A 26,706-nucleotide genomic window follows, 5' to 3' on the forward strand; every position below is an offset into this window, starting at 1 on the left:
AAGAGCAGGACAAGAGGACGACTTAAAAGTCAAACATTTACTCACCCTGCGGTGCCTTCGAAAGAAGGCCGTTTCAAATGTCCAACTATTTTCTCACTACTCTAATGGGTCTGTGTAGCGCCTGTACTGGCCTAGATTCATGGCGGAGGTAAGTCGCGTTCTCAAGCGACAAGGACGGCCGTACATATTTACTCATCGTTGCGACAGGTTATATTCGTAGAAATCGAAATCCACGAACTAGCCCTTTGATAGCTGGATCAATCAGAAGTCCGAATGTTATCATCGTGTCTGTTTATTACCGTCTCGATTCTTTCGGCTTCTTAACCACTCACCGAACGGGGACTTCATTACGGGGTTCAAGGATCAGGTCGAACACTCAAATGGGTCGAGTTGTACATTGGCAAATTCGGTAGCGACCGAAGACCATCAACTATCAAAGCGCGGGCAGTAGCTCTGTGGAGCTACACGTGCGCGTGATTGCCAGCGAGAGCTGCTATCGTGCAGCTGTCTTCAGGATGCCCTTTCCCACCCCTGAACAACAACAGGTACTAGGTCGGCGGTGCCGACTTGTGACCGTGCGGAGCGATTGCCTTTTTAGGTTTACGAGGTGTGCACGATATTCAGAACAGATCTCGGAGCTGTAGACCACTGAATAGCTTTTATTGAATATCTAGTATGACAGTGTGGAGTGTGTATGTAGACTGGTGACCAGCCCCTCTATGAGGCATCGACGGTTTGCCTCATAGAGGGGCTGGTCACCAGTCTAGTGTGTATGATGTTCGTTGAGAATCAAGGCTCCGCGGATGAAATCTCAGCTTTGTTTGCAACGTAATTGGTCAGTCTCGATATCTAGTATGCGGATAGCGACTGACCTTTTCGATAGTGTGTAGGGACTAGACTCGTAACCAGTTTGACTATGCGTCGATTTGAGATATACGCCAGGCTGGTCGCGAGTCTATGTAGGGAGTGCTGGCCGGGACTAGACGCCCGTGAGAATGGTATATTCCGGATTTCATTATGACGTCTGTTTTCTCACTGTGTCAGGTTGCCTTTGATACCATAACGAGTCAGATTTCTTTGGTGTTATTTTGAATCTGCACGTCACGCAACATTGTGCTCCGCACGGTAATGCTAAGCGCGCTGACTGGATGAGCGCTGAGCGCTGAGCTTTGAGCGCCCAAAGATTCTGACGCCCATTTAACAGCCACTCTTCCAGTTCTACGCATCGTATGTAGGGTGTGGAACGGGTTCTGTGGCGCAGCAAATGACATGTCTCCGTGGTAAAGGCGTCAACGCGCTTGCACAAGCACAGGATGATGCAGTCCAGATAAAATTGTGCGTTCTGCCCACTCTATGCAAAGCATTCATTTCCGCAGCTGACGGGAGGCAGTTCCGGGTTGTATAATGCATTCCACTCCGTCTTGGATGGCGTGCTGATTAGTGGACACCCTACTAATCAAAGTTACAGCGCAATGAGTTCGTTCATGTTACGCTTATAGTTAAGTATGGCACTGGAGTCATTTCGGTGCCGTGCTCCCTCCAATGGCAATATTTTACGGCGAAACATCCAACGAGACTCGTTCTGGCAGGCGAGCGTGTGTCTGGAACTTAAGGATATTTCCAATTGCTGACAGACCAGACATTTAGGAGTTCTTTTCACAGACTATATCCAGTAGATGGATTTAATTGTTCGAGTCAGCGGTTGCAGATGGCCACAGGAGAAAATGAATTGATGTGCGGTGCGTAAGCCTGAGCCTTACACCGCTATATCCCTTGAGTCATGCTAATAACACCCGATTTGTACGCGTCAGCGAAAGGGCACCGGCAGCCCCTCTTCGCTTTATTATAGTGCTTGGACTTATCGGTACAACACACCCAACTCAACGAGCAATACCGACGCTGTAGCACATGCTGCGGAGAACCAATGAATGGTGTTTAATTGCACTAGCGTCGGGTAAAAACCTGACACTCAGTTCATCTTGACTAAAAGCACAGGCTCATAGGAATGATATTTTAATTTCAATGGCTCTGCGACATTTACGCCGCAAACACTCACCGAACTCTCATTCGCCTCCGAGCTTAATCATTGCTTACTAGCTTTCCTTCGTGCGCACCGGTAATCGCAGCAGTACACTGAATTCGACTAAATTTTGGTTGTGATGCAGGACCCATGAATGTAAGTGGTAGCTATATTGAGGGACGGCCTGTGACGGAAGCCGTCAGATGTGCATTCGCCGTTAGCAAAGCGCAGTCTTGTGAAATTAAGCAGAGTCATACTGACTCATCCCATACATTTCCATTGTTCTCTCAAAGTGGATAAAACCCAAAAGTTGTACTGATACATGGTTAGTGTGAATCTGCCACAAACGAGTACGTGAAGTGCCAGCGAAGCGCCTCCAGTGTTATCATACAACACAGGAACGATGATTCTAGCTACGGGTATGTACTATAAGACCACGAGTCATGATGAGACGGCAATCAAAAGTGCAGCAAGAAGCAAGATAAGAGTAGTATTTTTATAGTAACGATTAACCCCTATGCCCTGTATTAATCAGAAATCCGTCTAGGATTATAAGTTGTGCATAGCATACAAATCATAATATAGGAGCTGGGAGAGTGGTCCAAGAGAATAGATAAGGTGCAACATGATGCTACAGCGTGGCAGAACGATCACTGCGGAGAACGAGTTCTGACGCCAGGAGGAGAACGTGGCCATGATACAAGCAGCATGCCATCACTCATTGCCGCTGATATGGTACTCATCTGGATGAATAGGATCATAAGCAATGAACAAGCTATGAATCCATAGAACTCACCATTGTACCGGATGGAACATCCAGTGTACGAAGAAACTTTCCGTACTTGATCTCCTTCACAGGAAAGGTGACAGACGTGGGCTGATCGGAAGGTGCTTTAGACACGCGTTCGCCCGAAATAGCGAGAAGGCTATCGCGCTCCAGTGTGACTCGCACATCGTCTGCTTTCATGCCAGGAAGTTCAAGCGTGGCAGTGATACGTGAGGAAGATGGGTCATCACATATTTCCACTCTAAATTATGATAATGTCAGAAGAGATGTTTGCGATTAGTGTACATTCAATGTAATTACCTTGGTCTGAATATCACGTCGCTTTGAGGTTGCTCTTGGATTCTACGCAACCGTTGTTCGTGAAGCAGACGAAAGACATATCTCCTTGCCAAGGCGCGATCCAAGGCTTGGAATTGTTCGTCGGTGTTTCCGGAGTGAGAAGACAGCTTGCGACGAGTAGAAGTGGTGACTGTCATGTATATATGTAGCGAGTATTGTCGGTCTGATTTTGCAGTCTCACTTCGACTCTTTATATGTCGCAAGATGCCGTTCCCATCGGCGTAATAACTATAATATTATGCTGCCTCGATCTCCGGCCGCGGATGCTGTGCACTCCGCATCATGGCATAGCTGACTCCACAGCACCAAAAGGCTATGATCCGCAGATCTACGTAAGAAGGAGTCGATCTGAGTCCGACTTGAGTTCGAGATCCCGAGTCGGTTTCCCCAAGTTGCGGTGATCCGTGAACGATTAATATTAACGAGGTCCGACATCAAGGTCCATCGACTGAAAATCCATCGGCAAGGCTGCAGTGACTGAGTCACCCGGGCCATGACTCCATGATACAGAGCGGCAACATCGAGTCATGCGTCTTACTCATGAGTCTCGGAGGCTGGACTCCGAGAAACAGATATGAATCAGCCAAGTTATTCATCATAAGTAACTAAGTTGCTCATGAGATTAAACGCGGGCCCCTCGGTCATTCGTATTATCCTACACCTTATATTCACCCAACACAGCCATGGCATAGGCCACCGCATCTAGACCTTGTTCTTTCTTTAATTAGTTCTACATTCGACTCGCGAGTCTTGTATCGAGAACACGAGATAGGATATTCAGTACTTGAGCTCGAGAGTATCCAAGAAACAGATTAGTAGCCTGGCCGCTCCTGGCCGGTGCCCCCAGCTGGAAAGCCCGGGTTCGCCCGGGTTAAATATTACGGTATAGTGACAAATACAAAAATTCTCTCTTTGTCATGAGATGTCACAATGTCACACATCCCGTGACCGTTTGTCCGAAATAATTGTGAGCGCTTAGCGGCTTAAGTCACGAACTTTCGACACCGTTCTGGTAGCATCTCAAATCTACATAGCTTTCTTCAGAGTCTCGAAATGAGTAAGGTCGTCTTCGGTATGTGCACACTGAATGTCGCAATGCTTTTACTAACGAGTTCTTCCCTGCAGTGGGAAATGTCCCCTACAACATGGGGGAGGAAAGTTATTTATCCTTCATGTCATACCATTCCGACATAACCTCTTGTACAGGAACAACTCATCGATGTCTTTAAGTCGGTCGGTCAAGTTGTAGGATTTAGGTCCGTCTCTATGCTCTCCATAGCCTACAGCATCAGCTCACGTCAATGCTTTTTTTAGACTGGTCTTTGACAGAGAGACAGGGAAACCTAGAGGTTATGGCTTTTGTGAATTTGCTGGTACATCCAATTCATTTTTCCTTGATGTACACTTTGATGCATGTCTGACTTCAAACCGGCTGTTTTTCGCAATCCCGCCTAATCTGTGCCTCTCAACGCGTCTCTCTCGATTCACCTTGTCATTTGGTGTTACCCGTACCGGTACACACGGACTCAAACTTGTGTTTTCGCATTGTGCCTTGAAGATCATGAAACCGCTGCATCTGCTGTGCGGAACCTCAATAATGCCGACGTCGGTGGCCGCCCTTTACGAATTGACCTCGCGGACTCCGACCCCTTCCTTGAAGGCAAGACCACTGTGCGAGGCGAGCTGCTCGATGGGAGTGATCCAAGAGGCCGCTGGCGTGATCACCGTGAGCACCAAGACCGCGACCGCGACCGATTTGATAATCCTCGCGATCAACCCAAATCTCAAGAGTCAAATTCTTTCTTGTCAAGTTTGCCACCCGGTGTTCCCATAGTTCCTGGGTCGACTGCATTAGATACCATCAGTCAGACACTTGCAACTATGAGCCCAGCTCAGTTGGTCGAAGTGCTTGCCCAGATGAAGGTGTGCTGCGGTTCGCACCGGCGAGTGATACAGAATTGTTGATGTGTGTGCGGATCTTGTTTGTGTAGGCTTTTGTAATCACCCACCCGGATCAAGCAAGGGCACTACTTGTTGCGCATCCGCAGTATGCGTATGCATTATTCCAAGCATTGCTACTGAACAAAATAGTAGACCAGAGTGTTCTTCAGGTGTGTTCTCTTAATTTCGGTGTGGAGTGACCGTCGAGCAAAATGGCAATTGCACAGCGCATGCTCCAAGCAACTGCGGGTAGTGGAGCTCCCCCAGGTCCAGGAATTTCTCAACAGCCCCACCACCCAATGCAACAATACCAGCAGCCTCCACCCATGCACCAGCCTCAACCGCACATGCCTCCGCCAATGTCCGCCCCCCCGCCGGCGTCAACTGCTCCACCGAGCATCTACCCGCACCAACAGCCCCCGTCGCACATGCCAGCTCCACCGCAGCAACAATCTTGGTATCGGCCTCCACCACACGCAGCACCCCCCGCCCCACTCGGCTCCGATGCCCGACTTAAATATTGATCCGGGTCAAAGGGTCTGTTCTGATCTGCCTTGCCTGATCTAGATGTTTAACTCATGTGTCTGGATGTACAGCAAATGCTAATGCAGGTACTCAGCTTAACTCCAGACCAGATCAATGGCTTGCCACCTTCTGAACGAGAAGCGATCCAGAACTTGGTATGTTTGTTACGAGTCTACATTTGGACATCTTCACTCACCTGCTCCGGGTGAAAGCGCAATCAATTTTTGGGAGGTATCTCGGCGTAGTGGATGTCTGACGAGTATGTCTCGAACCTTACGGAACCGCGGCGCGTCAGATGAGATCTTAGTATTCTAAAAATAGCTACTTTCTAAGTTCTATGCTGTGCGACAGCTTGTGTCTAGCCGATTACCGCCGATCGATGCACTTTCGCATTCTTTGACTACCTATCTTCCATATTTGCTACACACTGCGTTCACTATTACACCAACTTGTTTGCGAGACTCCGTGACTGCTTTCAGCGCCAACAGTTTTTGCTCAATCTCTACGATTGGCGCCATCTCGCCTTTGGACTTGGTGCCGACGTCGTCCCGGTTTCGTACGTTAACCGAACGGCTATCGAGTTCTTCCTGCCCGACCACTGAGTTGTGTGTGAATATGCTATGTCTAGCAGGACAATGCGGTTCTCTTACCGAGGATGAAGTTGTATTGTGCAATTTCACCGTTGCGGATCTTCTTCGGCAGAGTGTCTGCTCCGTTATCGACATCGGCAAAAAGACCCAGATCGGCCAGACGAGTGGCTATCTCTTGGGCATATTCTTTCTGTGAAAGTGATACGTGTCAGCATTGGATTGTCACGCTCTATCAGGGTATACTCACATACGGCACAGCAACAGGAATAACAAGCACTTGACGGGGTGAAAGCCAAAACGGCCTTGACTCGGTATGAGTCAAGTGTTAAAAGAAGACAAACAGAACATGGACTCACCATTTTCCTGCAAAGTGCTCCGTGATGATCGCAATGAAGCGCTCTAAGCTTCCCAAAATCGCACGATGAATCATGACAGGACGTGAAGGGGGCTTATCAGGATTGGTCATCTCGTCCGCGGAGCGGTACTTCAAGTCGAATCGCTCGGGGAGTTGGAAATCGAGCTGTATAGTCGCACACTGGAACGATCGGCGGAGGGCGTCACGGATAGTGATGTCAATCTTGGGGCCGTAGAATGCACCATCGCCAGGGTTGACTTCCCATTTACCTGGATATTGCTTATCGAGTGCTTTGGTGAGTTGCTATGCATCCGAGATGGTAAGTGTACCGCTTATGGTGCGCTGTGGGGGGAACATACCTCTTCCGCGGTGTTCCAAGCCTCAATGGTGCCGAGGTAATTGTCAGGGCGAGTGGATAGCTCAAGGTGGAACTCGAAACCAAAAAGACCATAGATATGCTGCATGAAATCAAATAGCGCACTGATCTCATCTTCTATCTGTGAGGGCAGGCAGAACACGTGCGTATCATCCTGCACGAACCGCCGAACACGAGTGAGACCAGTAAGAGCGCCAGAAGCCTCGTTTCGGTGTATGATACCAAATTCAGCCATACGAATTGGAAGTTCCTTGTAACTTCGGTCCCGGGAGTCAAATATGAGGCAGTGGCCTGGGCAGTTCATAGGTTTCAATGCCCACTTCTCTTTCTCCACGTCAAGGATGAACATGTCGTCCTTGTAGTTTTGCCAATGCCCAGAAGTCTCCCACAATTTTGAGTTGTACATATTCGGAGAGATGACTGACCGATTGCTCAGCACCAGATGTCGTTCGAATAATCTATAAACTCACCTTCTTGGTATCCGCGTTTCCAGTACTCGGACTGTGCTGATGTCAGTTTTAACTTCCTACTATTTCAAGCTTGAACGCACCCTCATCAACTCAATTAGAGTGTTATAGATTCGAGTACCATGAGGGAGGAAGAAGCAGCTTCCAGGACTGAGGTCATTGAAGAAGAATAGTTCTTGCTCCCGAGCGATCTTGCGGTGATCCCGTTTCGCAGCCTCGACCAAGAATGCTTTGTACTCGGACAACTGCTTTTTATCTGGGAACGAGATACCGTAGATGCGTTGCAATGAGTCGTTGTTTGCATCACCCAGGAAATATGATGCAGAGTTCTACAAGGGCTGGGTTAGAATGATATCGAGCGAATTCCGGACTATATATTTGCCTTGGTGACCATGAATGCCTTGATCTTGCCGGTGTGTGGTATATGAGGGCCGATACAGAGATCTATCATCGGTCCACAACGATATACAGTGGTGGAGGTGCCGTCTGGAATCTTGGTCTCGATCAAGTGCTTTTTGTATTTGTTGTACTAATGATGGTATTAGATGGGTGGGTGTTCTAGAAAATGTCGAAGGACATACGCTGAACATTTTCAGTAAATCCTCTTTCGACGCTACGAGGCGTTCGAATTTCTGCTTGTCTTTGACAGCACTTTCTGTAAGCTTCTCCAGAGCGGGGTAATCTGCATTGGTAACGGCTCTGCTGAAGTTAATACTTGGCCATTACAGTATTAGTTATGACCGATTACCTGTCCTCGATAGCCATCTCGTAGAAGAATCCTTCGTCGGTTGGGGGTCCAATGCATAGGTGACAACCGTAATGCCGCTCAGCAGCTTCACCCAAAACATGTGCCGACGAATGCCAGAAGACTCTCTTGCCTGCAATAATCAATCACAAGGTGCAAAGGCGGTGTAAATCCCTGCATACCTTCTGGATGTTCAAAGTCTAATAATTCTAGTTTGCACGAAGCCTCCAATGGTCGTTCTAAGTCCCATAGACCACCATTGACCTGCACGAATCATGTCATAATCTAAATATCAATAAGTGCAGTCACATACCTTTGCGATCACAATTCGTTCCGACAGACTCTTTGAAACTTCTTTTGCAACATCCATGGGACTAGTCTCCCAACTAGTGCCCTTGCGCTCTGAACCATCAGGCATCGTGATGACGATCTCCTCCCGAGGCTGAGCTGAAACAGTGATCAGGATAATTGATCTCGGGATAGATGACATGCATACCTTTCACAAATTCATTGTGTTTTGCGTACAGTTCTTCAAACAACTTGATGCGATGATCAAAAAAACCCTGGCGGTGGTTGGAGCTACTCATAAAGTCAGTCAAAGTTTAAAGAACATCTGTGAAGATCGCTGACTTCAAGTGAATACTGAGACGCTGCTACCGCCGCTTTATCCTTCTTCTCTTTTGGTTTCTTTGCATTTCCAGTGTGTGGTCCGTCGAGGGCGACGGGTTGCGAAGAAGACGCGATTGGAGTAGCCATGGCTGTCGAATAAACGCGAAGAAAACTAACTTGTGACCTGTAGATGCTACAACGGGCTAGATATGGGGGAGCCCGAGTCAGAAATCTGAGCATCCGAGTCAGGACCAAGTCTGTTTTTAGCATGATGCTATCAGGCGCGCTCTTCGAGTCACTCTTCACGACAAATTTGGTGAAATTTGGGTGAAATTAACAAGCACTACGGTAAAATCTAGATAGCATGCAAGGTACAGGGAAACACGTAAACAAGATCTAGCGGGTCATGTACTAGTCGGTGCCTCCGACCCTCCACACTTTGATCACCCCTGCTCTGTCAGCACTCACAATGCCTCCTCGAAATGGGGAATCAATGCAAGCCAGACACGTCACGATATCCTGATGTGACTTGAGAAGGTTCTGTTGGTTGTGAGTAATCATCGACATCCTTTGCGGAGGTCGATTGCTCTGACTAACTGAGCTGGACGAATGTGCCCAAGTCTCAACGTTACTGACGTACGTCGAACCATCTGCGGCTCGTACAGTGCTTGAAGTCATAGTGAGCAAAACATCTTTAGTAAATCAGGCAGTCCCTCACCTGTACGATGGCCTGTCATGTTCTGACTCTGGGCCAGCCACCACAGATGTTCGTTCGAGTTTACTGAGATCCCACAGTCTAATCCTTCTATCCTCCGAACCTGTCACCATGAACCCCCTAGAATTCCGGCTCGACGCGGGAGTATCAACCGACAAATCCAAGATTTCTGACCTATGCAATGCGGAATGTCCAAAATCGACACCAGCTACGATTGCACGAATATCATGTGAGGGTGCCGGAAGTGCCTCATCACGCTGATAGCCGTGAGATGGTCCTCCATTTTTGCTCGCATTGGTGTGCGCAGTTCCACCCGGGTATCTAGCATTGACAAGAGCAGCAATGGCGGCAGCTGGGCTCTGCGAGGCCTCCACTGCTAAATGCTCCACAGGTTCAGGAACACACTCTGTTGGCGTAGATGTGGTCCTTGTCATATAGCTCTCCACCAGAACGCCATTTTTGATGTCCCAGACCTCGACGAGGCTTATGGGTGAAGACTCCGGGCCACCCTTCCAGCTCTCAACGGCAACCATTACCCAACTGCCTTTCCCTTTTGTTGGATGGATGATGCATTGGTTTACTCTTGCAGATTTTCCCGCAGAAGTCTTGCCGACTTGCCAGCTCTTGATAAGCAGGCCAAAACGTCGGTCCCAGAGTGAGAGCACACCCATAGAAGTGCCCACGAGAATCCACGTGCGTTTGCGATCTAGACACATACAAGTGATGGGTCCAAAATGACGCGGGTTTTGCATATGTTGTAAGACTCGCATGGTTCGCAGGTCCAAGATGGTGATGACAGAGTGTGTTGTTGCAAAGACAAGATTTGAGGCGACATCTGATAGAACATTATTTCACCAAGCAGGCTAGAATCAGACGGAGTCTTACCTGAATTATAGTGAATCATATATGTAATATATTCGCCAGGCGAGTCCACCCGATATTCTCGAATGGTTTGAAGTTTGGTATACTTCGGCAAAGACCCACTTTGGTTGACGTGCACCCTGATGACATGCAAGCTTCCGTCTTCCGCTGCACTAGCAAAACAATGCACACCCTCCAGCATGCATACGCTTTTGACACGCGCGTGATGCTGGCTATACGTATAACGAGGCTTACTCGTCACACTGCGTTCCAGCCGTGCCGTGTCCCATACTTTGACAGACATGTCATCTGAGCATGAAACAAAGAACGCATGATCCGGAGATACAGCCAAGCCGGTGACGCAGTCAGTGTGGGATTGGAGGTGAGCTATGAGGGTGGCTTCTGTTCGCCGATTGCTGCTATCGCGCGTAATAAAGCTTTGTCTGGCTATATTGCGTCGACGAACAGGTCCTTCATGCACCTTTGGACCGAAGTCATGCTGCAACTCGCGGTTGTTGTCCGAGTACATGTTCTCGAGCAGATTGTTGATGCCAGGTTCCGGCCCATCTACAAACCATGTCAGAAATCATGTAAGCAGGGAGCAGCTATGATAGTTTCCAACATACCATAGGTCGAGATAGGGAGCATGGAGGCCATACGGGGTCGGGTCACACCTCTTGCAGTTCCAGCAAGTGAAATTGGTGACGATCTTCCTGATTGTTCGGGAGAACCTTCCGCATGCATCTTAGATGGCGCCTCCAGCAACCCTACTGCATTCATATTAGATGAACCAACCGCAGGAGCAGCCTTCTGCCCATCTGTACTTCCGACATGCAACCGATGCGCAGTTCGGATAGTCGACGAATTAGTAGTAGACACCACCGAATCTGTTGGGCTGCTCGGGCGATCATGTCCCACGGGCTGAGCAGGAAGCGCCAGAGTTACTGGCTGCGAGTTCGAAGGCGGGAGAGAGGGGGATTGTACTGCCTGGCGTTCCCGAGCAGTAGCGGTGAGGTTGAGTGACGACGAAGAGCCGTTGATAGCAGCTAATCTCCGCTTTAGGTCTTCCAGTGCAGGATTAGTTGCTCCATGGTCGACACTGGAAGCCCTGCTTATGTGTGGTGTACCGAGGCGTCCTAGCAAGTCACCTGGCCTGCGTGAATAGGATGTCAAGCGAGAAGGTCTGGGCGTCAGATCGCACGCAGAGGACTTTGACTTGAGGAAGACTGTCTGAGGAACAACAGATAACTTCTGCAGTTCAACGTCTCCCATCGAACGAAGATTCCTTTCAAATTCTGGTTCTATTCTTGGTCTGGATGCGAAACTACCACAAGTTCGATCAAAGAAGCCAGCAGATAGTAAAAGAAAAACCAACCTTGATGCATTATTAGCCAGCTTGAGGATGTAATCCCGCATCGCCGTGAGCTTCGCCTCATCGGCGGATGTCATACCAAGGTTCTGCAGTTTCAGCAACTGCACTTCATCTCTTTTGTGTATATTAGCCCCGCGGAGGCTTGAAACCGAGGAACTCACTCTTCTGACTTGTTACGTCCAATACCAGCCGTGCTTCCCCCCTTTCTCATGGAAACTATGCTTTCCCTCGGGGATTCCACCTTCGATGCTGGTCTACGAGGTGCCCTCCAAAAGGTTGTTTTCTCCGCCCTCATTGCCCATTGGACAGCACCATCAAAAACGGGACGTGGCAACTTCGAATCATGAGCAGTGAACCCAGGTCTGTGAAAATCCGGCTTACCGGTGACTTCATTGCCGACAAAAGACTCTGTTCTTCAACCTCCTTCACATCCGAACGCAACAGATGACGCAAGGAAGGGTACAGGATACACCAGACGTCACTTTGAGGTAGACATTTAGCTGCAGCCGCAATAAAGGAAGCTGCGCCTGAAGTTGCACAAACTGTGAGTCTTTTGCGGACCAAAAGGATGTGAAAACCATACCCTGCCGTATCCAAATATTGGGGTGGTAAAAAAACGGGAGAGTGGCACTCATCAGCTCCCAAATGCGCATCTTCTGAAACAGACCCAACTCGCACAGGCTAGTGAGGGCGGCGAGTACCCGTGCTACTACGGTTTCTTCCACATCTGAAACCAGAGGTGTTAGAAACATTCCAGCATGAGTGCAGTTAAATTCACCAGAAAGTGCCTGCACCATCAGCGGCAGAATATATTCATCTAGGCTCCTACCTCCAGCACATGCTGCGACATCGACGATGCTCTCAAAAAACGCGTGACGAAGGAGCCAGTCTCGGTCGTTCAAGTACGTGATCATATGGCTCAAGACGACATCGTTCGTTCTTTGACTGCCCAGAAAGACGCAAAGCGCATTGATATTATGCAGCACCGCTCTCTTAACAATGGGAGAAGGATCCATGAGAAGCGTTGACAATTGTTCCTGGATGGAAAGGAGGAGGTCTTGTTTCATGACATCGTACGATACCTATCAACAAGATTTAGATAAGAGATAAAACAATGTTCGTATGGCTTGCCTCGAAGTGCATTTCCTCGTATTCTTGTCTGTCACCATTGATCCCAGGAGAAACACCGTGTGCTTTAAGGGCTTGGCCCATCTCGAGGTACCGGTCGGCAGTCTGAGCGAGGGGAGCAATGGACTGCGCATACATTGCCCGGACCGACACCTCTGGGTCTTGCACAAGATAACGCACATTCGGAATGATATACTCTGGCACTATTGATGCATTCGAGGGAGTGATGACGTTTACTTGAGTCAGCTGCAACGAATTTACTCGTGAGTACAGCATAATTGAAAACATAAAGAGTACGCACAATCTGAACCAGAGTCCTCACTGCTGCTGTCCTGACTACTGCAGCCTCGTCACGCAACAGCTCTACAATGTATGGCACGGCCCGATCAAGCTTGGCCTCATCAGTCAGCCGAGTCGATAGAGCGAGTAATATATCTAGAGCACGGAGGCGAGACGAAGGGAGAAGGCAGTTGCGGATATTGGCTAAAACGAGGGAGAGAAGTATGAGCGCGGGTCCATCTTCAGCAGGAGTTGGATGCCGATTTGCGGAATGAGATGGAATGTACATAGAGACAGGAAAGACATCCTACAAGCGATGTAAGTCGATGGATAAATTTCAGCTCGCTCGGTGATAAATGCAAAATATACCTGGAAAGGTTTGGATGGTCCAGCAACATTATTACCGAATTCAACCTTGACATCCATCACAGTCTTCTCGATGTCTGTGTCGTCAAGGAGGTATGGGTCCACGTTCCCATATTCCTCCCAAATTCGCTCCAATCTGTGGTCGCTATCACCAGGAAGTACACTGTCATTCCCTGTTGCGCCAGCAGCCGATGCTGCTGTCTCTTTACTTGGTACTTTGATCGTTGCATTTGGAGTGGCTGCTGGGAAATAGGTGGAGGGAGGAGTATTTGACACGGAGAATGACGAGGGAAAAGGGAGGCAAGAAGGACGCTCGCCAACTGAAGCCATATATTCGTGCAAGAAAGAGTAAAAGCACTCGGGCAAAACGGTCCCTCGTGCACCCGCTAGGAGTATATCAAAGGTAGGTCGTGCAGCAGGATTCAATGAAATCATCTGTCTGATCATTGACTAGATCATAGAAGACAAGTGAGCTTTCAAAGAAACCTGGCACTGGTCGTCACTTACTCGTATACCTTCGTCACCTATTGCCAAAAGTTGAGCTTCCACACTGTATTCTCCCTCACGATACTTGAACAGCTGGCTGAGGGAGAAAAGGGATGCGCCCTCAAGAAATACTTCCGCGATGACACAGCCCAGACTAAAGACATCCATCGCCTCAGTCACCATGGGCTCCTTTGTTTCGCCTTCTTCATTTGCCCATGCTTTCCTTGTCTCCTTCTCCACCTTATAGAATCGTTCTGGGGCGACATAGCAAATCCGCCGTCCACTGGTATCAAAGAAGAATGAGAAATCCGAAGGATCATCTAGAGGAAGCCGCGTAGGTTTCAAAGACCCAGCGAAGTCGGTCACGTAGATCCAATTTGACGAAGTAACCAGGATGTTTGTTGATTTGATATCTCCATGCGGTGTTTTGTGCAGATGCGCTTGAGAGAGTGCGGTGAGAAGCTGGTAAGTAATCCACTTTTTCTCAATGAGAGAGAGAAATGGCCGAGTACTATGCAAATGAGCATAACAACCAAGACATGCGTCTCGGGTCGCACCTTATACGATCATACAAATTACTTGCGGCCCATTGACGAATGAGATATCCCGCTTTCTCTGTCTCAAGGAATGTTTGATAGGTGTAGACATTTGGGATGTCCAGAAGAGCCTCCCTATCCGCTGCTCGAATTCAGCAGGTTGCACATTGTGCCTTGAAATCACATACTCTTCAGCTTTCTTTGGTAGGTCCTGAGACTAATTCCAGGATCTTGTTTGATGAATATCTTGACAACAAGGTATCCATTTCTGTGTCTACATTTGACGGTCTTGAGGAAACGCGCCTGATTGAGTCTGCGGGAATGAGCAAGAGTGGACGCGCATGCGAGGAGTGTATAGGACGACGACTACTCACCCCTTGTCATAAACGATGTCTCCTCCCAATTCGGTGACAAATGAATCCAATGCTCCACTTGTCCGTGTAAGTGTGGAGCCTGACTGCACGTTCCCCATCTCTATGCCCAAGTTTCTTGATCAATATTAAGTGGGCTCGGACGGTCCAGACTCCAGGGGCTGCAATACAGTGTCTAGGCTCGATTCGTATGCTTTGGTATTATATTTGCAAATTAGATGACCGAATAATTTCGAGTACAGTATTCTGTCGATGTGTCCAAATGTCCACCTGCGTGACTTGTCGAAGAATCCAATTCAATGGAGAGTCGGGTTAGATTGAATAATGATTGCAAAGTCGGTCGTAACGCAATAGGTTGGAGACACGCGTAGATTCTCTGTGTTCTAAGTTAACCGTGAGGTTCAAGTTGTAGGACGACTGGTCAGTGAAGGTGCCGCGTAGAGTTCCACACAGTAGATGACGCAAGGATGCACTAGGACTCAGAGAAGTGGCAGCAGGTCCTTCCGAAGTCCGAATTCCGAAACTGTGAGTACTGTTTTGGGAATTGCTTCTCTTTCAAGTTCACGAATCATTGTAGCGCCTCGAATCCAACGCTTTCTGATGATTATATATAATTGTTGTGATTATAGGTTCGTATCGGCCGCAAATACCAAGTCTATACGTTCAGAAATGCATTCTGTTTGGAAAACTGGACACTGTAAGTTAGTATAACCTTGACAAATGGCAGCACATGTCATGACACTGACAAGTTACTGTACCTCCTAGGTTCACCACGTACAAAAGTTCAAATACACCCGCGAGCTGTTAAAACCGATCAGCGTGTCTGTATCTTGCTCACGCTTTCCGAGCCCATGTTGCGGTCATCATTGTTGTGGCGCTGGTGAAGCATTGTTAGGGCCTCCTCTCGCGCCCTCCGTCAAGTTTGCAGTCATATTAACAGATGGCCCGGGCTGAGTTTCGACAGGCTGGCTGGTATCTTTCGTCCGCTCCATCTCCCTTTTCATTTGCTCGTCGAAATGATCTTCATCAAAAGATTCCCGGCAACAACCTCCGCAACATCCTTGCGGACCGCAGCACCTGGCGTTAGCGCCAAACGCATCTGTTCAAGCAATGAGTTTAGTCCGGAGTCAACATGGGACTAGTGAAAACGAACTTATGTTGCACCCTAGAGCAGTTGTTGGTAGTACGTTGCCTATGCAAGTATTTTTGTCAATGAATGCAAATTGGTGGAACACATTTTGGCGTACAGCAGCCTCCGCACAGAGAACCCAAACATCCTGCATCAAATATATGCATGACCGATAAATGTAAAGCAATGGACAAAACGTCTAACTAGAATCAAGTGCAACCTGAGAGTGCCCGAGTTATCATTACGTATACGTTTGCTTATCCCGTTAACACTCTAACTAAGTACGTACTACCCCAGCCAGAAGATCGCCTAGGCAAAACACAATTCGTTATCATATTGAAGGAGAGGGGATGTTCCCAAGTCTAGCCCGCAAGTTCATGCTTATCTCCCCAAGGCCATGCATCCTATTGAACGTACGCAACTTTCAATGCTATGAGTTCTCATGCGGTACGATGATGTCATAGGCTGAACGAGATTCACAATCAGCTTTGGATACTATGCAGTGCAGAGCACGGCCTTACACTCATTTCAACGGGACCGGCTTGTCTGTGGAGCCTTCCGAGTTCATGCCTTTAGTGGGCGCAGGTTGAGCATCAACAAGTCGTCGAGCAGCAGCCTCTCTGCGTTCCGTGTCTTCTCTGCGTTCCGTGTCTTCTCTGAGTTGTCTCTCAAAATTGTCCTCGTTCAAGGACGACTCGAAACAACTATTACAGCACCCGCGCGGGCCATCACAACATTTGCAATTAGCGCCCAATGCATCTAAGTGTATGCAGTGTCAGTCATGACCGATGTGAACGACACAGATCAAGGAAGACTCACGGGTATCACACCATTGCTGGAGTGAAGTTGTGATAATTGCGCCTAATTATTGGTCCAAGTTTAAAGTAGATGCACAATTAGAACGGTTTGACCCACAACAGGAGGCGCATATCACAGCCAGACAGCTATCTGATGCGTCGTTGGACATAAAGCAGATATTATATCGAGCACAAAGGGAAATAGGAAGTGGAGGGATCTGGGATGGACACTTGTACTTACATACACAGCAATACGTACTAATCGCGCATTAGGCCTTGGATTCCAGCATCGTCTCTGCACAGACACCAAATTCCCTGTTCGATTCGGAAACGACCGAAAAAGGGTCCCTTAGTACTAGCATCAGTGAACTGGTGGATCTCTGAGAAGAACATATATAACAATATATAGCACATAATCACAAAAATCTGCGTAGGGTGCTGAAGGTCGCGAGACTCGAGGTCTGCAGACCTGAAGCTTCCTACCCCCCACTAGCCCTCGGCCCTCCCCGGGCCAACCGTAAACTACCCTGCCGGTGGGTCATGGTTACTGGACGCAGCTGGCCGGTCGTCGTTTCGCAGATGCAGTCGTGCGACAGAGCCTGGACTCCTACTAGGTATGTAGTAGGCTCAGTAGTATAATCCTAAACAGAAGGAGGAGATCGGCGCGGTTGGGGTAGCGGTAGCCCCCTGACGCAGGCTCGAAACCGCTGCCATTCTAGCGTCCCTCTTACCCTAGCTAACAGACTCTTATTCCTAGGAGACGGGTGACGGCAGTGGGTGCTAAGAACGTAGGTCTGCCTCGCGACGCTCTGATAGACGCTCTAGCTTTGGGCTTCGCTTATCCAAGGCTAGTCGGTAAGTCAGAAGTAGCATAAAGCATATCAGACACCGCTTCTGTCGCTAATTCAATCATGGAATCTAGCGTGATTCGTTGAAAGTGCCTGTTTCATCCGTAATTGATGATAAGTGTGACGAAATTGCGATAGAACGGAGAAAACGCCAGTCCTGACCGAATTCGAAAAGAACGAGACGTTGATTCAGCGCTCACTGGCAGTACTTGGAGGCAATCGGTAATGGGAGGGACGAGTTCCTAAGCGGGGAGGTGAATATACCATCTCCGACTCGCAGATCTCCTACATAAGTTCAGCTGACCAGCATAGACACAGGTTAATGTGGTCCTGAAGGGCCGTTGGGGCACGGCACCTATGAACTCGGTCATGGCTGGCACAAGCTTGTCTCTCACTCGTTACGATTGACTGAAGTTCGTGCACCTCCTTTCAGTATGGAAGCAACCATGCAAGTGCATGGCGAAAGTTCGTTTGAAAATCAGTCGGGTGACGTGCTAGGAGGAAGAGCAAAGAATCACAGTTAGTATAAGGGAAGCGTTCGAGGGCAATGAGGATGATTTTACCATTACATACTTAGTAGGCCTGGGAAGGCTTTTTCATTCCATTTACTGTGTCTCGGTTCCATTTGACCAACATGATATATATCCGCTGGTGGACAACAATACTTCGGAGGGATCATAAAAAAGACATGAATATCAGGGGTGATTCTAATGAAGATGAAGGTAATCCAACACCAACTAGTAAAACTGTACCATATCCAATTGTTACGCCTTGGACTACGCACCCATATGAACAAAACAGTTCTCTGCTCGAGCGGCAACTTACTTCTTCATCGAGTGCATAGCATGGTTGAACGTTGAGTGCCGAGGCCGCCTTCGTACAGTCAAGCATCTCCTCCCATAAATTCTTGAACATCTGGTCGTGGAAGGCTTCGGTGACGTGATTTGTAACAGCTCGTCGACTACCCAGAGTACCAATGACACACTTGAACCCGAGCGAGGTGAATAACATCGTCAGGTGTTTCCTCATCAACGGCAGAAGTATGACATTCCAACAAGAAAATGAATTCAGCTTGCGGTCCTGCTTACTATGAAAAGCGAGGTGTACCAAGGTATTGCGTCGCAAAGCATGGAATGTACCTGCCTGTGTAGCTTCTCCGCCAAAAAGATGGGTAAACTGGACCTGCGGGAGAACAAATTCATGGACAGGCTTTGACAGCTGCGAAAGATGGCGTCACGTGCGTCTTCGTCGTCTGTCAAGATAAGATCAGAGCTGAAATTCTTAGCGTATGAGAACAGATGTAGATTTCCTCTAGGCAGAGTTCCCGCCTACGCCCACCTTCCCTCATTTAAGGGCTGCAGTCGGACACGGCCAGATGCGAGACCGACGCTGCAATTTCAGATCATGATGGAGGAGCTTGGCGATGGCATAACCTCATCCAAGATTCTCCTCAAGAGTACTATCAAGTTTGTCCTCGACTCCTTTGGGTTCATGAAAGATGCGTGGCGTATCTCCTTGTCGAAGTCGTCCTTGAGCGTCTTGACATCTGGGAGAGTGAGAGACAGGATTTGAACATGGTAGCTCGCCTGACATTGGAACAATGAGGGCGTTGCATGAGTACTGGCTCAAAATGAGGATAATGACTGGCCTATGGCGTACTGCCACTTGCAAATGATGGGGGGGGGGGGGATGGCGAGAAACCTTGAATATTGCGGATTTCAGTCACCGTAGCTTTCCATTGTGTCGCAAGCCACCTATATTGTATTGCTTGATCAGCTGCAGCTCAGTCTGTGCTGCCGTAGAACCTTAAGGTAAGTCGGGGTTCGTGGACACGAGGTCTTCATGTAGAGTTCTGGGTCGAGAAGTTAGTAGATGTGCATGGACGGCGCGCAGATCACTCGCCAAAAGCTGGTCATGATGATGAAGTAGCCATCGAGTTTTCCCCATTCTAGCATTTGATCGAACTCGGGAGAGGCCTTGATCTCTAATTCAGGGATTCGTGCAATTATTTACAAACAAAAGGTCAGTCCTCGGGTCGCCCAACGCTACAGATTGATCGGATGATAGGACTCTGATAGCTGATCCCCAGTGTCTCGTCTCGGTGAATTTGATGAACACATATATGCGTACGGGTATGCACTCAGAGGGGACCTTGAGATTTTTTCCGCTGATGACTGTTGATAGAACGTGAATATCATGAGATGAATACGGTTTGGATTGACTCACGTTCAATTCTAATAGATTGAACTTGTAAGCTAGAGGTCAGGTTGGCGCGGTGAAAAAGGACGCGGATGATTGGACGAGACAAAGGTAGGGATATAGGGCCTGTGGATGAAGTCCATGTAAGAGGGTTCAGGTTATGCTGCACGCGTATATCCATGTTGTCGATGGCAGTTCGGGACGATAGACGTTGGTAACTTGGTATGATTGTAATAAGCGCCTGATTAACGAGAGAGCCTTGGACGAAGTGTGTCATTGCCGATGCTCATAGTCGGTCACCATCAGCGAAAGTAGCTCGCCCCGTGGGAGGCCGATGCATAATCGGTAACCAGTCATCTGAAATGGTGATAGTGATGCAGCCTGTCGACTTTTCAATTACTTCACGGATGGCTGTCTAAGATTCAGTTTGAAGGCCACTCTCAACGGTGAAATTCCAAATTTATTGAAGATTGTGCGTATAACGCAGGGCTAGTACAGGCTAAGGAGTTTAATAGAGGACTCGGAAAGCCGACATCTCGGAGAAGATGGAAAACTTGTTAACACAGGCGTTGAACGATAATCAACCTTACCGGATAGGCTCTCTGAGAGATGTTGTGGTCTCCTGCATGCAGTGTCTTGAGCTTTCCGTTATGGGAGTTTCGCGTTGACCTCTGTTGACATCTCTGTCTGGTTCCCGGGTCTTGCCGCGGCAATCGAAACTAAATAATTTTTTGTTCCGCCTCGGCATCAGAACGATATATCGATCAAAAAACCAAACCATCATGGAGTCAATATTTCACATGCGGTCCGAAGCGTGAGCTCCGCGCTCACTGGCACCGTTTAGTCCGACGTCAGTGTTTTACTTTCCGTTGATCGAGGTTCGACAAACTCAGAGGCTCGAAGTGTACTTGTTGCTAAGATTCTTCTTTCGATTGACCTGGCTAGGGGACCCGGGAGACTACTGTAGCAGAACGTCGCAGGTGTCACACCATCACTACCTACAAACGTATCGGGGAGCGGCAGGTGTTGTCAATGTTCGAATACCCATTTATGTTCATGATGATTGAAAAGCCGTTCTGATCATAACGGGCGTTCAAACGAACTCTTATGCTCAGTATCGTCCAGTTGATTAGCTAACTCACCTTATCGCAGGAGAAACGACGTCCGTCAGGCTTCAAGGCTGAAGTTTATTGGTGATGTCTTGCCTACCTGGTTCATAAGTTAGAGGTTTGTCGTAGTATGTCCCTGGAGCACCCGTCTCGCTGGCCAAGTTCACGACGAAGCCTCTGTGCAGCCAGACTAACACACAATTACTTACACGACACACGACTTTATACTGATTAGTACGTGTAACGGCGCCTTCTCTCAAGGTCAGCGAAAACCTTACTAAACGTGATTAATATTATTCTAACAATTTGCGATAAGGAGTCAAGTGACACACCTGAAGCTCTACAAACTCATTATCTCTACTTCTGCAGAGATCACAGGATACCCCTCATGATTCACACCAATACATACACTTGACAGGACGTCCCGGTCGGTAAGTTCGGCGACCGGTTACTTGTCAACTTTAAAGTACGTTTTGAGTACTCGCATGTGCTCATTCGGAGCTATATATTATAGCGTTTACTGTCCAAAGTAATCATTGCTTATCTGGAGGCGAGTGACTTTGTGATACCTTATCTCTCCTTGCTCTCATTCTTTTACTAGTCACTACATAACGCTGGCCCCCTCAACTGCTCACGATAATCAGCGTGTGCCACGTCCACCATGCTCAAGTCAGAACGTCGAGATTCCAGTGCAGGAGAGGACAAGGAAGAAGCACGCGATGTTGCCATGACTGATCAACGCCTTCAGGACCTGGGCTACAGGGCCGAATTTCGCCGCGAGATGTCTCTCTTCGGAGTGCTTGGGATATCGTTCTGCGCCATTGGCATTCTGACTGGAATGAGCAGTGCGTTTCAGACAGGGTTGTTCTCTGGAGGCCCGGTTGGCCTGTTCTGGGGATGGAATGTAAGTTCTGCGCTTCAGTTCGCCTGGAAACGATGCAAGCTGCTGTTCTATATAGATATGCAGTTTCTTTATGTTTCTGATCGCTTTAAGTCTTGCAGAGATTTGCAGTACATAGTAAGCAAGTCGTTATACCCTGCCAGAGCCGCGTCTTAGGTTGTCGTATAGCCCAACAATGGGAGGACTCTACTTTTGGGTTTGCAAAATGAAACCAGATATGCCTATCCTTGGCTGTAAGTTCAGCGTCTACTCTCCACGCGGTGGCTCATGAATCAGTCTTCACTGGCTGGCTTTATTCCATGGCTATGGTGTTTACTGGCATTTCCGGAAATTTGAGGTAAGTTTTGTTTGTATTACATGATCCGCGACCTGTGAATTGTCATCTAGTGTCGCTCTATACCTTGCATCGATGGCAGAGGTTGGACAAGGAAGAACTTTGACGAGAGTAGAAATTACTGCGATCGCATGGGCCATGAACATATTCTCTGGCATTATCAATACCATCGGAACGAAGGCTATAGGACGAATGAGCACGTTTAATGTCTGGTGGACGCTGGGCGGGACGTTTGTGCTAGCCGTCACCCTGCTTGTGAAAGCGCCTGTGAAGGTAAAGTTCTCACAATCTGCATGACGAATTTTCTCCACGCGAAACCTGATCCCGTGTGATAGAATTCTCCTGACTTCGTGTTCACGAATTTTCAAAAGTAAGATTTTACTTACTTTGCAAAGGATGAAGTTAGTGACTGGCAGACTAGCTTCACCGGTTGGGAATCGAGAGGTTTTGTTGTGCTTCTTGGATTTCTTCAGGTCAGGTTTGATTATGTCTACATGGCGTACAATGTGACTCACAGTGCTACCGTGCTGTAGGCTGTATACACGCTCGAGGGATGTGAAACAGCAGCTCAAGTGGCAGAAGAAGCTGTACGCGCAGAAATCCTGGCCCCACTCGCTGTCGTAGGCAGCATTGCAGGCTCTTGGTTGATCGGTCTCGTATACATGCTTTCACTTCTTTTCGCAGTCCAGAACATCGCGTCCGTTCAGGCCACAACATTCGCCATCCCAATTTCTCAACTCTTCTACGATTCTGTCGGGCCCCAGTTGGCGCAATTGTGTCTGGCTGTGGTGACGCTTGCCCAAGTGATGGCTGCGATTACAAATTTTACTGCAAGCTCGAGGCTGTTCTATGCGCTCGCAAGAGATAATGCGTTCCCGTTGAAAAAACAATTTATGACCTTGAACAGATTCCAAGCGCCATACTGGGGTGTATGGACCAGCGTCTTGATAGGATGCATTATATCGTGTGCCTACATCGGGTCTGCTGTTGCAGTCAGTCGGTCCAGTTTATTCAGATGCTTTGTTCTGATAACATTTCCACATTCACAGTTTAACGCCATCTTATCCTCAGCAGCCACATCGGTGATGTTGAGCTATTTGCAACCCATCGTCATTCGCGTGTTCTGGCCTAACTCGTCCGTTGTTGAAAATCATGTATCCGAGCCTCGCTTGACTTATGTATTGAATTTAGCATTGAAGACTTTGGACCTTTTTGCCTCAGAAAATGGTCATGGCCGGTGAACTTTGCAAGTTTCTCGGTGCGTACATTCCTCATTCATTACACAATAGCCATTGATTATCTGTGAAGTTCTGCATTTTCATCTGCATTTTATTCGTCCTACCTACGGCATACCCAGTGAACGTCCTCAACATGAACTACTCAATTGTTGCTGTGGGCGGTCTTTTGTTCATAATCACGATCAACTGGTTTTGGTGGGGAAAGCATAGCTTTAAAGGTCCTGTTAAAACATTCGCTTAAATGATATCATGGATGCCAGAGCTGGCCCTTTGACACGACTTTTCAAATGACACAAATTTATTCACATGAAACATTGAAAATATATACACCCAAGCAACTAGCTGCCCCCAAGTATGTCTATGTTATGCTGAGCTTACCACATCGTTGGATGTCTGAACTGCTAGTCTTCATAGTCCAAGGTTATCATCACTTAGTATTCCCTCCTGCACAACAGCCCAGAAGAATGGTGTTGTGTGCGATACTTCACACATATGATTTCTGGTATCACTGACTTAGTATACTCTCCACAGATGTAATATTGATGATGCTCAATCTAAGCTTGTTGTGATATGTGCCAAACTTGAGCCTTTGAGCCACAGGATGGTGCATAACTTTCAAGACCACTGAGCAGGGGAACACCTTTCTCAACACCTTGAAACCCTGGAGCGTGCTCAAGAATATCTGTGCTCTGAGACTTTGGATGCTGACAGCGATTTTAGTTGCATTGCAATGGTAGCAGGTATAATGTGTTGATCTAAGGCTATCATAATGGCTATGGAAGAATTAGAATTATGGTGCTACTCAGCTATGAGTGAGATTGACAAAGAGATGGCTTCGAATTACCATCATGGAGGTTTGTTATTCCAGACTACAGTGCAGGCAATGTAAGCCTTGTGAGTGCACTGGCTCTATCATCCCATCACACTGATAACCTTAATAAGGCCAAGCTTCGAAGGGAGTAACAAGACATTGCTTCTTATGTGTTCACTGCTTTGTCAATAACTACCATGATGTCCATTGTAAGGAACCTTCATTTTTGCTTCTTATCCATAGCTGACAAGAAGCAGCCTGAATATCAGTCCATGTTTACCAAGCCACAGTCTGCCAAGCAGCAGAAAAAACCCTTATGGCAAGTTCAAGATGAATTTCTGCAGACACTGTTGCCAGCATACTTTGAGTCATGATGACAATGAATGTGTTGTTTTCTTTAACAACCTCTTTGCACTTTTTTGCACAATGTCCAGAGGAGAATGTTCTGTTTCCTGGGGTTGCTATCTGTGATCTCTCTGCAGAACAGGCTGCTGCTGTTGCTTGATCTGTGAAAATGCACAAGAAGGTAGTGCAAACTATTGACCTACATGGATGAACACACTGCTAATGTATGTGACTGCAGAGTTTATACCAATATTATAAATGGGGCCCTCAGCACTAAAGCTCGAGAGTGTCCGCGGAGAAACAAATGTATTTTGCAAGCCCGATGACCCAGCTGAACAGCTTGGGTTTGTCGGGGCTAAAGGCACAAAATTTGAGTCTAGATCGCTATCTACGAAAGAAGGGAGAGGCATATGTGGTGGGTAGCGAAATTTTCTGTTTCACGGCGGTAAAACAGAAAAGATGCGGTTCACCTGAGCGCAGGTGCCCAAATATACATTAAGAGAGGGGCTTGAAGCCACGTAAGCACAGTGGTGCATGGACCATATTGATGCGCAATCACGGTTGTTGAAATTGCCTCACAGATTAAACCTGCGAAAACAACTTTTACCTCCGATTAATCAGTTCAACTTTCGACTTTGCAAGTCTTGCGTCGAGAACATAAGTAGGAGGAGCGCGACACCCTCAGCACTAAAGCTCGAGAGTGTCTGCGGAGAAAACAAATGTATTTTGCAAGCCTGACGACCCAGCTGAAAAGCTCGGGTTTGTCGGGGCTAAAGGTACAAAATTTGAGTCTAGATTGCTAAAGGACTATAAAGAAAAATTGAAAGACACGCGGTACGTGGGTCAAGATGGGATAGATGATAATTGTTGTCCAGTTTGTTATGTGCCTGAGAAGTCAAGGTGTGGTGTCATGCATGGTATGGAGTTCATACCATGACATATATGAATAGCAGTATAAAAGGAGATAAGTAGAGGAGTGTACAAAGGATATACTTCTTACTTATGTAAGCTTTGTTTAGTTGTATTTGTAGTTTCCATTAGTTTCTGTCTCTTTCCATTATTTGTTTATGTTTATTCAGCCACTTGATTACATCAGTGAGCCATTCAGATATGTTTGTAAGCATGTCATGTGACTGGTAATATTCTGATTTGTAAGGACTTTACATGACTCATCATGTTTTGTCATGATTCGTCATGCTTTGTAATATTTTACTCATGTACTTTAGTAAGCAGCTGATTCAGCACACCAAAAGGCTTGGTTTGTAAGCATAATCTTACCAATCCAGTGATGACTCATTGCTTAGTAAGGATGGTTTCTAAAATGTATATAAGGACTCCATTCTCACATAATATAGAAGTTTTTCCCCTTCCATTCTTTTCCCAAACCATGTGGGAATGTAGGAATTTGAAGTCAGGAGTTTTCCCACTTTCTGTCTCAACACTGGGAGATCATGAAGAAAGTGAAGGCCTACAAGTTGCCTTTGAAAACAATCGTATTCTTTTAGTCTAGATTGATTGTATACTATCTTACAGGGATTGCCTATACAATAATCTATCGTTTTATCCATCGTTTTACGTATTCAAGTCACATTCAGTTCAGAGGTTCATATTACCTACTAGGTTTAAGTTAAGCTGACAAAATATATTATACTCCTTTACTATCAAGAAGTAATCTAGCAAAGAAGTAATTTATTACCCTTTGGCCACCCACAAACACCACGTTATCAACCGAGAAGTAGAAAATCCGTTGACCGTGAACTTGAGGAGCTGGCACCTTAGTCTTAAAGAATACAATTGTGATAGTCATTGTATTCTGATCAACATATAAGACCCTCAAGTAAGAAGACAGCGGCGGCAGTGGCGTCGTGCATGATTGCTTGTAGAATGAAAGGGTGAACGCAAATGTATTTGTGGAATTCTTCTGATGACCATCTACCAGCTGCTTGTATGAGAGCTGGAGGCACATTGTCAAGTGCGAGAGCAGTGGCACCTCCCGCTCTCATGGGGTGCCCGCTGAATCCCCGATTTGCGAAAACCCATTGAAAGCGTGCCGTAAACCACGAGCGAGTGGGAACATGTCCATTTGAACACAACCATAGCTCTGGATAGTGAGGGAAACTGGCGTCT

At 47.4% G+C, this 26,706-nt stretch overlaps 8 protein-coding genes across 8 annotated transcripts; 2 read left to right on the forward strand and 6 right to left on the reverse strand.

Annotated features, from left to right (window-relative positions):
• Window positions 1-2,261: 2,261 nt before the first annotated feature.
• Window positions 2,262-3,419, reverse strand: DFJ58DRAFT_778159 (HSP20-like chaperone). Its single transcript, XM_041389602.1, has 4 exons — window positions 3,108-3,419; window positions 2,817-3,048; window positions 2,592-2,763; window positions 2,262-2,542 (listed from the first exon to the last, which is right to left on the reverse strand). The coding sequence occupies exons 1-3, from the start codon at window positions 3,281-3,283 to the stop codon at window positions 2,671-2,673; spliced, it is 501 nt and encodes a 166-aa protein (XP_041246007.1). The 5' UTR covers window positions 3,284-3,419; the 3' UTR covers window positions 2,262-2,542; window positions 2,592-2,670.
• Window positions 3,420-4,199: 780 nt separating this feature from the next.
• Window positions 4,200-5,857, forward strand: DFJ58DRAFT_715520 (hinge domain of cleavage stimulation factor subunit 2-domain-containing protein; the record flags this gene model as incomplete). The annotated part of the gene is made up of 8 exons (XM_041384134.1): window positions 4,200-4,304; window positions 4,353-4,402; window positions 4,461-4,519; window positions 4,705-5,069; window positions 5,138-5,257; window positions 5,315-5,508; window positions 5,707-5,767; window positions 5,825-5,857. 8 exons carry the CDS (start codon window positions 4,200-4,202, stop codon window positions 5,855-5,857), a joined length of 987 nt encoding a protein of 328 aa, XP_041246008.1.
• A 194-nt stretch (window positions 5,858-6,051) lies between these two features.
• DFJ58DRAFT_715521 (uncharacterized protein) lies at window positions 6,052-8,901 on the reverse strand (the record flags this gene model as incomplete). The annotated part of the gene is made up of 15 exons (XM_041384135.1): window positions 6,052-6,073; window positions 6,099-6,210; window positions 6,263-6,392; window positions 6,450-6,504; window positions 6,559-6,860; window positions 6,917-7,353; window positions 7,404-7,434; window positions 7,484-7,729; window positions 7,783-7,929; window positions 7,982-8,099; window positions 8,149-8,278; window positions 8,328-8,409; window positions 8,459-8,592; window positions 8,642-8,708; window positions 8,776-8,901. The coding sequence occupies 15 exons, from the start codon at window positions 8,899-8,901 to the stop codon at window positions 6,052-6,054; spliced, it is 2,139 nt and encodes a 712-aa protein (XP_041246009.1).
• Window positions 8,902-9,036: 135 nt separating this feature from the next.
• Window positions 9,037-15,074, reverse strand: DFJ58DRAFT_266580 (uncharacterized protein). The gene is made up of 16 exons (XM_041379555.1): window positions 14,872-15,074; window positions 14,686-14,810; window positions 14,519-14,639; window positions 13,983-14,472; window positions 13,479-13,925; window positions 13,132-13,416; window positions 12,834-13,076; window positions 12,481-12,784; window positions 12,286-12,429; window positions 12,084-12,229; window positions 11,864-12,036; window positions 11,706-11,816; window positions 10,957-11,654; window positions 10,355-10,897; window positions 9,473-10,304; window positions 9,037-9,421 (listed from the first exon to the last, which is right to left on the reverse strand). The coding sequence occupies exons 1-16, from the start codon at window positions 14,967-14,969 to the stop codon at window positions 9,166-9,168; spliced, it is 5,016 nt and encodes a 1,671-aa protein (XP_041246010.1). The 5' UTR covers window positions 14,970-15,074; the 3' UTR covers window positions 9,037-9,165.
• A 1,240-nt stretch (window positions 15,075-16,314) lies between these two features.
• Window positions 16,315-17,092, reverse strand: DFJ58DRAFT_266778 (uncharacterized protein). The gene is made up of 4 exons (XM_041379556.1): window positions 16,913-17,092; window positions 16,817-16,858; window positions 16,519-16,756; window positions 16,315-16,462 (listed from the first exon to the last, which is right to left on the reverse strand). Exons 1-3 carry the CDS (start codon window positions 16,962-16,964, stop codon window positions 16,521-16,523), a joined length of 330 nt encoding a protein of 109 aa, XP_041246011.1. The 5' UTR covers window positions 16,965-17,092; the 3' UTR covers window positions 16,315-16,462; window positions 16,519-16,520.
• A 1,314-nt stretch (window positions 17,093-18,406) lies between these two features.
• Window positions 18,407-18,653, reverse strand: DFJ58DRAFT_725893 (uncharacterized protein; the record flags this gene model as incomplete). Its single annotated transcript, XM_041385305.1, has 2 exons — window positions 18,407-18,418; window positions 18,468-18,653. The coding sequence occupies 2 exons, from the start codon at window positions 18,651-18,653 to the stop codon at window positions 18,407-18,409; spliced, it is 198 nt and encodes a 65-aa protein (XP_041246012.1).
• Window positions 18,654-19,039: 386 nt separating this feature from the next.
• Window positions 19,040-20,236, reverse strand: DFJ58DRAFT_744347 (uncharacterized protein; the record flags this gene model as incomplete). The annotated part of the gene is made up of 3 exons (XM_041387311.1): window positions 19,869-20,236; window positions 19,656-19,816; window positions 19,040-19,228 (listed from the first exon to the last, which is right to left on the reverse strand). Exons 1-3 carry the CDS (start codon window positions 20,116-20,118, stop codon window positions 19,040-19,042), a joined length of 600 nt encoding a protein of 199 aa, XP_041246013.1. The 5' UTR covers window positions 20,119-20,236.
• Window positions 20,237-21,207: 971 nt separating this feature from the next.
• DFJ58DRAFT_266814 (amino acid transporter) lies at window positions 21,208-23,737 on the forward strand. The gene is made up of 13 exons (XM_041379557.1): window positions 21,208-21,211; window positions 21,267-21,500; window positions 21,552-21,854; window positions 21,910-21,968; window positions 22,020-22,084; window positions 22,128-22,188; window positions 22,239-22,458; window positions 22,521-22,555; window positions 22,607-22,658; window positions 22,719-23,177; window positions 23,235-23,320; window positions 23,377-23,443; window positions 23,494-23,737. The coding sequence occupies exons 3-13, from the start codon at window positions 21,612-21,614 to the stop codon at window positions 23,662-23,664; spliced, it is 1,518 nt and encodes a 505-aa protein (XP_041246014.1). The 5' UTR covers window positions 21,208-21,211; window positions 21,267-21,500; window positions 21,552-21,611; the 3' UTR covers window positions 23,665-23,737.
• Window positions 23,738-26,706: the final 2,969 nt, after the last annotated feature.

Source organism: Suillus subalutaceus, assembly GCF_016647625.1.
Source record: "Suillus subalutaceus strain FC151 chromosome Unknown DFJ58scaffold_30, whole genome shotgun sequence".
In the NCBI taxonomy this organism is placed as follows: Eukaryota; Fungi; Basidiomycota; class Agaricomycetes; order Boletales; family Suillaceae; genus Suillus; species Suillus subalutaceus.

What these genes read in the sequence shown, in the direction of transcription:
- DFJ58DRAFT_266580 (XM_041379555.1), bottom strand. Translation starts at nt 14,969, where the DNA reads ATGGGGAACGTGCAGTCAGGCTCCACACTTACACGGACAAGTGGAGCA. An exon ending in AATTTGTATGATCGTATAAG is followed by an intron (nt 14,473 to 14,518) that starts GTGCGACCCGAG and finishes TCATTTGCATAG; the next exon opens with TACTCGGCCATTTCTCTCTC. An exon ending in GGACGTAACAAGTCAGAAGA is followed by an intron (nt 11,817 to 11,863) that starts GTGAGTTCCTCG and finishes TATACACAAAAG; the next exon opens with AGATGAAGTGCAGTTGCTGA.
- DFJ58DRAFT_266778 (XM_041379556.1), bottom strand. Translation starts at nt 16,964, where the DNA reads ATGTCCAACGACGCATCAGATAGCTGTCTGGCTGTGATATGCGCCTCC. An exon ending in TGTGATATGCGCCTCCTGTT is followed by an intron (nt 16,859 to 16,912) that starts GTGGGTCAAACC and finishes ACCAATAATTAG; the next exon opens with GCGCAATTATCACAACTTCA. An exon ending in CCAGCAATGGTGTGATACCC is followed by an intron (nt 16,757 to 16,816) that starts GTGAGTCTTCCT and finishes GCATACACTTAG; the next exon opens with ATGCATTGGGCGCTAATTGC.
- DFJ58DRAFT_266814 (XM_041379557.1), top strand. Translation starts at nt 21,612, where the DNA reads ATGCTCAAGTCAGAACGTCGAGATTCCAGTGCAGGAGAGGACAAGGAA. An exon ending in GCCTGTTCTGGGGATGGAAT is followed by an intron (nt 21,855 to 21,909) that starts GTAAGTTCTGCG and finishes TGTTCTATATAG; the next exon opens with ATATGCAGTTTCTTTATGTT. An exon ending in GCAGAGATTTGCAGTACATA is followed by an intron (nt 21,969 to 22,019) that starts GTAAGCAAGTCG and finishes GTTGTCGTATAG; the next exon opens with CCCAACAATGGGAGGACTCT.
- DFJ58DRAFT_778159 (XM_041389602.1), bottom strand. Translation starts at nt 3,283, where the DNA reads ATGACAGTCACCACTTCTACTCGTCGCAAGCTGTCTTCTCACTCCGGA. An exon ending in GACGTGATATTCAGACCAAG is followed by an intron (nt 3,049 to 3,107) that starts GTAATTACATTG and finishes ATCATAATTTAG; the next exon opens with AGTGGAAATATGTGATGACC. An exon ending in ATGTTCCATCCGGTACAATG is followed by an intron (nt 2,764 to 2,816) that starts GTGAGTTCTATG and finishes CTATTCATCCAG; the next exon opens with ATGAGTACCATATCAGCGGC.